Here is an 11,994-nt window from a genome sequence, read left to right as displayed (position 1 = left end):
AAAGCACAACAGAATACAGAATAGTATAAATGTTTATTTTTCTTTGTGATTTCTTTTTACAATATAGAAAGTTATCTTTGAATAGTCCTAGTAAATATAAATTTTATCTGTTATTCTACTTTCAGATGTACACAGAACTAGAAAAAGACAAAGGGATCCTCAAATATAATGAGCAGATTACACATTGCCGTATCATTTGCTCAGCTGTTTTAAGTTAAGGTACAAAAAATGAACAACTTCAGGTTATCGTGAGTTCAAATTTAATTTCTAAATCCATCAAGTTGCTACAATGTGTGTGTTTTGATGTAAGTTTATGCCAGGGCAGAAGTGATGCTCACAGCAATTAGTTGGAAAACTGACACAATGGCCTCGATTCATAAAGCATTACCTCATGCGGTAATGCTGAAAACAGCAAACTTTACCAACCACTTAGCAAAATGTCAATTCATAAAGGCTGTTACCGCATGAAAAGCTGACATTACCGACCAGGGAGATAAATTACCGACTTGGCTGCAGTTACCGACAACACATGTCAGTAAATTGTCAGCAAATGTCAATTCATAAAGCCTTCAACAAGCGGTAAGCCTGGCGGTAGTTACTGACACCTCTAGTGAGGCGATAACAAGTGGCGAACTGTTTGCCCGGCGAACATCTCTGGAGCTCTTACTACTTCCGGGTCGCACTGACCCGGAGTAGTACGCCTGCGCTGCCCGGCTGAGCGCGTCCTAGATCGCGCTCCTGTTGCCGGGCACTCTCTGCGCATGAGCGTTACGTCATTCATGACGTCACGAACACGCGCAGAAAGTGCTCGGCAACAGGAGCGCGATCTAGGACGCGCTCCGCCGGGCAGCGCAGGCGTACTACTCCGGGTCAGTGCGACCCGGGAGTAGTAAGAGCCCCAGGGATTTGGAGATGTTCGCCGGCGAACGGTTCGGGAACCGTTCGCCACATCTCTGTAACAAGTTACCGACAGCTCTGATGAATGCAAAGTGCAGAGAGCCGAAGTCTGTTTGAGTCATCAGTGGAGAGAGCCAGAGAGCCCTCTGTGTGAATCATTTGAGCAGGCAGGGAAAGACTGTGTGACTCATCTGTCTGAGTCATCAGTGGAGATAGCCAGAGAGCGGTCTGTGTGATTCATTTCTGCAGGGCAAAGAGAGAATCGAGACACTGCTCTACTCTACTGCTCAATAGGCTGCGGTAATTTACCGACCTCCAAGGGCAGCTGGGGAAATCTTTATGAATTAGCACACAGACCGGGAAAATACCGAGTGCGGTATTTTCCCGACAAGATTTTTTTATCGCACTGCTGTTTATGAATCGAGGCCATTATGCAGCAATCCTGTTTTTGCTTCAGGGTCTACAAATAACTCCCCTTATCATTCCTAGAGATTAAGCAGATCAGTGTCACATGAAGGAATTTTAACCCAAAACACCATTAAACAACCAAGACTCATCATAGAGTTTAGGATCTCAGCAACATAGCATAAGGCAGTCTCTGACTTGTCCATGTAATTCCATATATCTCTAGCTAATCGGTTTGTGATACCTCTAGAGATCCTTTTAAACAATACCTATAGCGCCACCAACGTCCTGAGTACAGACTTAAAGTGGAACTAAATGCAGTTTTATACTTTGTCTACCCAAGAAAGCAGTGATTTAGTTGAAGGCCAACTTATGGGATTAGTTGCAGTCACACCTCCAATATAACTTGGGAACTACGGTCCCCATCCTGGGAGTATTTCCTCAACAGCAATGGAGCTTTCTCTGCTACTGTATAAAGAAAACCAACAGTTGGAAAGAACCTTGTAGGGGCAATGATGGTTGTGCAGTCTTGAGAACCCAAGTGCAGAATCTCATTAGGAGTGTCCTGAGCAATATAAGAAAATGTTAGGTAGTTAATTCTAGCATCTAAGAAAATCTGAAATTAGTGTTGGCTGCACTTACAGTACCTCTTAAAGATGGATTAATCAAACAATGTAAAATAAAAAAAAGTAAATAATATCGGATGTAACTGTATGAACAAGGTTTATGCTTCAAGTAAAAAAAGAACAAAGTTTTTCAAAAAATGTAACTGGAGGGCTAAAACTTCTCAAGACATGAGTTAATGGACACGACCCATGAACAATCTGTTTATGATGGGCCTCACAGCATAAGCATACATGCATGCACTAGGCAAGGGTATGTTTATGAAGGCCAAAGCTCATAGCGCCAGCCTTTAGCAGGTTAATCTATTTGAGATAATTATTTTTTTACTGGAGGTCAGCCAGCCAAGGGACATATGGAAAGTGCCCATAGTTATACTAAAGTGTTCTGACTTGACAATAATCAGCCCAATTGGCTATGATCATCTCCTTAAAGTGGATCCGAGATAAACTTTTACTCATTGCATAATTGTGTTCCTTTCATATAGTTTATCGGCCATTCCTCAAGCCAAATACTTTTTTGTTTTAATACTCTAACTCCCGATAAACTAAACAAGCCTCGCCTATAGCGTTTTCACAGTGCCTTGACACTGTAGCAAGGGCTTATGGGAGCTCAGTCTGGGCAGGAGGAGGAAGAGGTTACTAGACAGAGCTTTCAGAGGCAGAGGGGGGGGGGAGGGAGGAGGAGAGGGGACTGAATTTACACACAGGCAAGCTGATAGCATCTTCAGCCCTCAGCCTGTGCAATGTGACTAACAGCTCATGGCTACCCTCATTGTATCACAGGAATAAATAATCATAAAACATTGAAGCTGTTGGCAGCTACATATGCTATGTAAACTATCTTAACTTTAGATAAGACATATAGACAAGTTACTTGCTACAGTTAGTTTTCCATCTCGGATCTGATTTAATCTCCAAACTATATAATATACTGTATACTATCAATATACAACATGTAACTTCATCTACACACCGTGTTCATTAAATAAAAATAATCAAGGATTTAAAAAAAAAAGAAAAAGAAAAAAAAAAAAAAAGGTAGCCGGATGTCCTTATATCAGTATATACTGATCGCAATCAATTTTATAGCAGAGGGTCAGACAGGAAGAGCCAGCACTGTGAATCAGAATAGAATCCTTGCATTGCACAGTGCGGTCAGCTGGACTGTGGGAACCTGCTAGCAGAAGGAAAAAGCAAAGTGATTACACCTCTGTGTGGTGGTGATCCTTCATTTGTTAATGGCTAGGCATAGGAGAGTAATGAAGTTACGTCGCTTAAATGCAGAGGTAAGAAATCTGATCATCAACCTGGTTAATCAGTTTAACTGAATCTCCTGGATCATAGGACCAGCTGAACAAAACAACAGGTATTGTCACAGGTGAGAAACTTCTCATTCACTTATTTCAACTATATGTGGTGGTTCCCCAGAACTTGGCTTTAATCATTAAGCTACATACCTTCGACTGTGTGTTCATTGCTATTGCGCCAAGCAAGACTGGGAATTTGGAATTCAGAGGTCTGAAAAAAATACCTACCATCCCCATCTGTCTGCTTTGGACTTAAGGACCCTTTTCCACTGAGTACATAATCACAATGGGAATATTCGCATTAACACTGAAACCAATGCACTTCAATGAAGTTGTTTTCAGTGAATGCATTTTTCCAAAGGCACTGCAATGCAGAAAAAAAATAGCCTGCATGCTGCAGATTTCCACACCACACACTGCCCCGGATGCGAATCACAATTAATGAAAATCAATGGTCCTTCATGCAAATGCGAATTTTCACATTTGCAATGCACGTTTTACTTTAATTTTCCTATCGAACATGCTTCTTCTTGTGTTGTCACAGTGAAGTCATGTTGCTATGGAGATTAAAAGTAGGATGCGAAAAATTTGCATTCAAATCATGCATGCATTTTCACAATTGTTCATCAAAAAATGCAATTTCTGCAACCATACTCAAATCGTATGCAGGACAGTGGAAATGGAACCTAACACGTGCAACTAAACTGTATAAAAGGTGGGTAGTCTATTCCCACCAAACACTACAGCCAAAAAGTGCTATGCTGTTTAGGAAATAATAAATGTTGAAAGTGAGTCGGAATTTGCTATCCGATAAGGCTGCATTCCAGGCATGCACTGCACTACTGTTTATGTAAAATGAGGCTCTTGTGTCAGTAGGCCCCAACAACATTACCCAGATCTTACAGGAAAAAAATGTGTAAATGGGAAGGGGGGGGGGGGGGGGTACTGTACAGTACTGCGGTCCATGTTCCCGTGGGGAGATTTTTCCTGTCTCAGGAACCTCTATAAAAGCATTGTGGCTTTACTATAACAACTGGTAGTCCCAAAAGCAGGAACTGAGAGGAGGCAATAAACACATGGGGGATTGCTACTCTTCCCTACTATACAAAATATGTATTTGCTGTTGTCTCTGTTATTCTTGGAGAAATGTCTCTACTTAATGTCTGGAAAGGAAGTTCAAAAAAAGTTCTCTCAAATGACTAATTTTCATGTACATTTAGTTCCACTATAAGACATACTGCTATACAAAAATCAATTATTGACTTGCTTTTTAAAACCTATGGGACATAATGTTTGTACCTTAATTTTTTAAGCTAAAGACTCATTATACATAATCTACAAGTGTCATTTAAAATTCACATTTTCCTGCACAAAGTATAAATACACATCACAAAAAGTGCCATACTGGGATTAAGCACATACTATGTACAACACTAATAGCTTTTGTTCTACAAAACACATACATAAGTAGTGAAATCTCTTGCCATCTACACAACCTAATTTACATTTGTACATTGTCATTTGACCAAACCTCCACAGTCATTTCCAGAGTTAATGCTATGCACACAGTTTATCATACAAACAGAGGAGAGAAGCTACATTTCATCAGTTAGTTCCCTTTTTCTTCTCACAAAGCCAATTTGAAATGTATGAGTAGTGATGGGTATGTCTAGTAGAACTCATGTAGAAGCATGTGATCAGTTTGATCAGGTGATAGACATGAAAGTCTATTTGCTAGTCATGATCATATACGAATGCAGGATGTGATCACAGCAAATCAGAGCTTTGCAAATCTATCAGCTGATCAAACAAATCATATGCTTCTACAGGAGTTCTCCTAGACATGAGGATCACCATTAATGAGCATAAAGACAAATTTATCAGCATAAAAGACAGATTACAGACTTCAGAAAAGAGGTCTATTGACATCCAAATATCGACCAGTAACTTTCCATGCAGACAATATTCAGTATTACAGCACTGTCAGCCTGCTATACCCTGAAAACTGAATGAACTGTGAACCTTAGTATCCAGTGACACTGTCTGTAAGACAGATGTATAGCACTGTCAACAATGAACACTATTTCATGGTTCAAAGTGGCAGACTAGATAGTCAGAGACAGAGCTGCGGGTTACGTCAAGATGTAAAATCTCACCTCTGTGGTCTTGATCTATAGATCTTCAGCGCCAAGCCCATTACTAACTTTGTCAGAGATGCAAACATCAGGGGACAATCATCTCATGTCTGTAAGTGGCTTTAAAAAAAATGCTTTTGGCAGTCTCCAAGTATTATGTGCCGGATCAATAGATGTCTTTGTAAAAAAAAAAAAATATATATATATATATATGTAACACCTGGGATAGCGGTTCAAAAGACTAATAGCATGAAATATATCTGGACTAATCTAGGTATTTATGAATCTGGATTGCAGAAGAAAAATAATATGTATTCATATATTTACCGGTAAGCATCTTCTGTCCTGATCTACACTTTCACTTGGTCTTTACAAAAATGATGCTTAATGTTCACAGAGTCAGCTTTGATCTTAAAACCTATACCCATCATTATGATAGTAAAACTATTTAAAATACTCTGCCATATAGTGTGCCAAATCAGATACAGGTGTCACAGCACATTTTATCTTAGTGTAAGAGATACAATACACTTCTTGCAGTTAAATTATGCTTTCACAACTTGGTAGCTTATGGAAAGGGGGTGTAGGATGTGACAAAACTTCTCTTTTGTGACATAAAAGCAATAAAACAGATTGTTTTTGGGGACATGCATGAAGTCTTTGGGCAGTGGCTTATCAAGGTATTCTACCAGACTGTGAACTGCTGAATAAGGAAACTGTGTGAGGACCAGAACGATGGAAAGGTGGAAAGTCTTAAAGACTGAAAAAATTGGCCCACATGGAACAATCTAAAGGATCAAGCAGGCACACATCCAACAGCTCCAGTCCATTCCATTGATTACCACACATTTGATCTAATCTTCTCAACATGACCGATAAACAGACAGCTTAGGCTATGTACTATGCGAAAGTTTTTGGAAACGTTAGTTGTGGAAACTACAGATTTCGGTGTAAAGCAAAAAATGTTACTGAACGAGGAGCGACAGATATTGGGCATTTTGCCCGATCCATCCGGCAGACCAACTTAGATGACTGTCATTACGACATTGTTGTACAGAATGCATGCATGTCGTTTGCAATATCAGAGGGTGGACAACATCGTTGGAAAAACTCAACTTTGTCGCTGCTAAAGTTGTCTCTGCAACGGTCGTTTGTTATTGGCGACTTTTGCATAGTGTGTGTACAGAACTATAGACTGAATGTTTAAAAGCAAAATTGGCACATTACTTCAATTTGGGCTTTGCAACCTGATTAAAAAGTTATTTAGATCATCTACCGTATATATTTAGCCTGTTCCATGCACAGCCAACTATTAGGGCTTGTTCACACTAAGGGCGCTTTTGGGGTTTTTTTAAGCGCCGACAATTTTCACAAATCGCCTTAAAATCTCTTGTCCAATGATTCCCTACGAGAGTGTTCACATATGAGCGGTTCGATTATGATCCGCTCACCAAAGTGCTGCCTATACCATTTTCAGGGCGATTTGCCTCAATGGAAGGTATAGGGAAATCGCAAAGCACTTGAAAAAGCGATTTGTATAGCGATTTCCCCAGTGCTTTCATGAATAAATACATTGTATTTATTCATTACCGGGTAAAAGCGTTCACTTTGAATAGCTCTGTAAAAGCGCTTAGAAAAGCACTTTACAAAAATAGGTAATGTGCAGGTAAGCACCGGGAGGTGCTAAAAAAAATTGCGCACAAAATCCCAAAATGCTGGTGTCAGCGATTGCAATTTATGATGTGAGCAAGGCCTTATACGGATATTAAAACTGCGTCCCAAATATAATATAAACAGATTCTTATTAAAATCAGGGCTAGGGCGGTATCCTTCAAGTTACGTATGCCTAAATTGAGCTTTAAGGGGTTCCTGAAACTGTAACGTTTGGTTCAGGCAGAAATGCTAGCTATACACTATACAGTGTAAATGGTCAATGGCTTCCAAAGTCTTTCAGATATTGTTTACTTGTTCTACCACCTTGCACCAGTAGACATCAAACGAGGTTTGAGCAGGAATCTTGCCTAATATTAATCTCAACCTGCAGCTGCTAGCTGTATACTGCCCAATCAGAACTTTTATCTTTACCTTTAAATCACTAAAAGATACAATAGCCCAATATGATTTTGTAGCAACTAAATACAGTATGTGAAAACTACTGGTAGTATCTTGCTTTAAGATACTTGCATGCATTCACCAACCTTCTCTTGATCCAGCCATTAGTGGCAGGATTAGACAATGATCACAGGACTGACATTAGAGGACAACTATGTTTGCAGAAATGGTGTACTGCCAGGTTATATTTTTTTAAGGGCTGTGCTCTACATTTTACTTTACAACTGAAGCAAGACTGGAGAAAAAGTGACTTGCCAGGTTTTATTTTGGTTGTGTGCTGCAGCTATGGTATTCCCTCACAGCACATCTCCTACTCATAAACGAGCCAGGTGAGCACCAATATATGCACACCAGTTGTCATAACTTTAAAGTGGATCCGAGATAAACTTACTCATTGCATAATTGTGTTCCTTTTATATAGTTTATAGGGCATTCCTCAAGCCAAATACTTTTTTTGTTTTGTTTTAATACTCTAATTCCCTATAAACTAAACAAGTTTTGCCCACAGCTTTTCAGAGAGCCTTGGCACTCAGTCCCAGGTAGCAGGGGCTTATGGGAGCTCAGTCTGGGCAGGAGGAGGAGGAGGTTACTAGCCATTGATTTCAGAGGCAGAGGGGAGAAGGGAGGAGGAGAGGGGACTGAATTTACACACAAGCAAGCTGATAGCATCTTCAGCCCTCAGGCCTGTGACAAACAGAACATGGCTGCCCTCATTGTATCACAGCAATAAATAATCAAACTTTTAAATCGGTTTGCAGCTAAATTTGCTGTGTAAACTTTAGATAAGATATATAGACAAGTTATTTGTTATAGTTACTTTTTCATCTTGGAACCGCATTAACAGTGGACAGTTGAACTGTGCCCTGCATTGCAAGCATGTACTTTATATATAAAATTTCCCATGGCTAAATTATCAGGATCAAGCACAGGGAAATCCCCAATCTATACTGATCTAGTTGGTGTAAAACAAACTTACACTTGGAGTCCTGCAAAACCGAACAAAAGCCTTATGCCACAATTGTTTGAATATAAATTCACCAGCATCACAGAAACATTCACATCACTTTTAAGAAGATGCTCAGGGATTTTTAGACTCAATTCTCAAATAATACTAAAGACTACCGTGAGGTCTATGACTAATTCTCAGAAGAATTTGAAAAGCGAACCCAATCCGCATCCAATACAACCACAGCACCTTAGTCCCACAATGTATTAATGGGCATATTTGGGCATCATCTAAATATGCATATGAAAATTAATCAAGCATACTGTAGTCTAACAGTGATTAAAATGTAAGGCATGTGATTTAAGAACAAGCTATCCAGCCAAATGATATACTGTTAGTAAGAGAGTTTGCGGATTCTAGATTAGAGTCTCAAATGTATATACACTTTTCTGCATGGATAGAAAAACTCAGCAGCTGCTTCTACGATCATCTACATCCTGTTGGGATTTGCTAAATCAAACACTCCTACACCAAGCTTCACAGTGTGTTTTCCCAGCCCTGATGTTTATCGCTAAGCATACCTAGTAATGCAGATAACAAGGAGCACAGCAATTCACACTGCATTTCCATGTCACACCTGAGTACTAAACACAGAACAGACTCACGATTTATTGTGGACAGCAACAATAGGCACATGGAAATATATGGCAAAGAAACCAAAAACGGTTCAAAGGTTCGCCACCGGGCAGCGTTATTAGGAAAGTAAATGTTAGGGTTGAGAGCTAAATTTGTGATTTAAAGAGAATCTGTATTGTTAAAATCGCACAAAAGTAAACATACCAGTGTGTTAGGGGACATCTCCTATTACCCTCTGTCACAATTTCACCGCTCCCCGCCGCATTAAAAGTAGTCAAAAACAGTTTTAAAAAGTTTGTTTATAAACAAACAAAATGGCCACGAAAACAGGAAGTAGGTTGATGTACAGCATGTCCACACATAGAAAATACATCCATACACAAGCAGGCTGTATACAGCCTTACTTCTGAATCTCAAGAGATCACTTGTGTGTGTTTACCTTCTGTCCCCAGCTTCTCTCATGCACTGAACATTACAGGCTTCCTGCAGACAGCTCTACCTATGTCGTTAATTCCTCAGTATGTGACAGACCAACTCCTTTCACAGCCTCCAGAGGAGGATTTTTATCCAGCTCTCTTCTATCACTGATAAGATAGCAGAGAAGCTGCTGGCTTATGTAAATAAAACACACACTGGAGTGTGCATAGAGGAACAGTTCAACACTGAAGAACTTGGCAGCCTTCCAGACACAGGCCGACAAGTCTGACAGGGGAAAGATACATTGATTTATTACAGAGATGGTTATAGTAGAAAGAGCTACAGTAAGCCAGAACACATAAGAATAGGTTTAGGAACTTGTAGGATGGTAGAAAAAACGTTGTAATTTTTGTTACAGAGTCACTTTAAAACTGAGCGCTATAAAATCTCTTTTCTGCTGCAAAGCACATCGAACATTTCCACATACAAACCAATACAAAGGGACAACCATGGATGGAAAGTGAAAGCTTGAGAATCACATGGTGGTGATTCCTTTGTACATTATCTCAGAGACCGCTCTCCTCAGCAGCCAATATTTCTCAACTTTCATGCCAGCCAGTCTGCCTCACTTAACAGCTCATTGGACAGGGGTCACTTTTTGCTTTTCCTGCAGAGTTGATGACTCTCATTAGGCACCGGCCAAACTCTTCTAGGATCATCCTCTCGGTGACGGCTTGGGACTTGGAAAGCTTCTCTCCCTGTTCCGCCTCAGCAAGAAGGCATTCACAGGTGGCCTCTGCAACTTCTCGCGTAACAAACGTAAATGGCAACCTATAAAGAAGAAAAGTGTAAAATATACAAGCTATTTCAGGCAGAAAGAACATACATTCCTACTAGCCCCAGCATTAACCCAGAATCCAGGTTGACCGCAGCCAAGCAGGAGTTCTTAAAGTGATCCTTAAGCCAACTAAAAAAAATGAGATTTACTCACCTGGGGCTTCCCTCAGCCCCCAGCAGACGATCGGTGCCCTCGCAGCTCCGCTCCGATGTCCCAGGACCCGCCGGCGAGCACTTCCGGTTTGGCCGTCACCGGCCGACAGGCATGGGAACGCGAGTGATTGTTCGCGTTCCCAGCCTGTATATCGCCCCCTATGCTGCTATTGCGAACAGCTGGCCGCAATAGCAGCATAGGGGGCGATATACAGGCTGGGAACGCGAACAATCACTCGCGTTCCCATGCCTGTCGGCCGGTGACGGCCAAACCGGAAGTGCTCGCCGGCGGGTCCTGGGACATCGGAGCGGAGCTGCGAGGGCACCGATCGGCTGCTGGGGGCTGAGGGAAGCCCCAGGTGAGTAAATCTATTTTTTTTAAGTTGGCTTAAGGATCACTTTAACTATGGAAAGTCTGCTGTATCTGGACACAAAATTTGCAACTCTTGAAAACTATTTCGTTTAAGCAGATTTCCACATTCCTGCCATACTTCACTAAAACAATGTTCAGCCTACAGATTAATAATATAATTGTGGTAGTAAAGTGCCAGAAAGCCACAAATGTTAACGGCCAATGGTTAGCCCACAATCCTTGCCTCTGTTGGCCCATCAATCTTATTGAGCAGCCTCACTCATCATCCAGATACTTGTAAATACATTGAATTTCAAAGCATGTAGTATTTCAATGCTTAAAGATGGCAAACATAAAATGAATATGGGTGTGAGCTCAGTGCCTACATACATTATGCCAACCCTGAAGACTGACAACAACTTCTAGCACGCCTCTAACATCTACAGAAAAAAAAGGTTTCTTTATCACATGGCTTGATGAAAGAGGAGATGTCTGAATTTTGTCTCTTTTCGTGAGAGGTCCAAGCCTGGCTCTCACTGTTTGGCACAACAGGTTTCCCTGCTATCTGCTCATTAATAGATCACGGTTAATGGCAACTGATGCACTCTTATTGGTTTGTGAAACACAGTATGGCAGAGAGAACGGCATTGAAGCAAGACCAGACCTGTATTATTTGAATGAAAGAGAAGTATCTGGAAAAAAAACATACTGCAGGAATCTGGTGGTTACTTCACTTAAAACTTGATTGTCAGCCACAAAATCAAATTCTATTTAACCTCCTTGGCGGTATGGACGAGCTCAGCTCGTCCATGACCACTGGAGGGCGCCGCTCAGGCCCTGCTGGGCCGATTTAAACATTTTTTTTAAAAAACACGCAGCTAGCACTTTGCTAGGTGCGTGTGGGGGACGATCGCCGCCGTTCGCCGCCGATGCGCCGCTACCCGCCGCGTAAGGGCCCTCCCCCTCCCGAGACCCCTGCACAGCCTGGCCAATCAGTGCCAGGCAGCGCTGAGGGGTGGATCGGAACTCCCGATGATGTCACGACGTAGTTGACGTCATCACAATCGTCGCCATGACGACGGGGGAGGCCCTCCAAGAAATCCCGCTCAGAGCGCGATTTCCGGATGGGCTAATGCGCTGGAAGCGATCGGAAAGGTGAGTAAGACGCCGGGAG

At 41.4% G+C, this 11,994-nt stretch overlaps 1 protein-coding gene across 2 annotated transcripts in view; it reads right to left on the bottom strand.

Moving 5' to 3' along the window:
* Positions 1-867: 867 nt before the first annotated feature.
* The window catches only part of LIN54 (lin-54 DREAM MuvB core complex component), a 70,868-nt gene continuing 59,741 nt past the window's right edge, over positions 868-11,994 (bottom strand). For both annotated transcript variants that reach the window (XM_068233621.1, XM_068233622.1), the window contains exon 14: positions 868-10,309. In XM_068233621.1, the coding sequence (XP_068089722.1) occupies positions 10,108-10,309 (202 nt within the window). In that variant the 3' untranslated portion in view covers positions 868-10,107. The remainder of the gene's footprint in view (positions 10,310-11,994) is intronic.

This window comes from Hyperolius riggenbachi, chromosome 1, assembly GCF_040937935.1.
Source record: "Hyperolius riggenbachi isolate aHypRig1 chromosome 1, aHypRig1.pri, whole genome shotgun sequence".
Taxonomy (NCBI): Eukaryota; Metazoa; Chordata; class Amphibia; order Anura; family Hyperoliidae; genus Hyperolius; species Hyperolius riggenbachi.
This window is presented reverse-complemented; position numbering and strand designations above follow the sequence as displayed.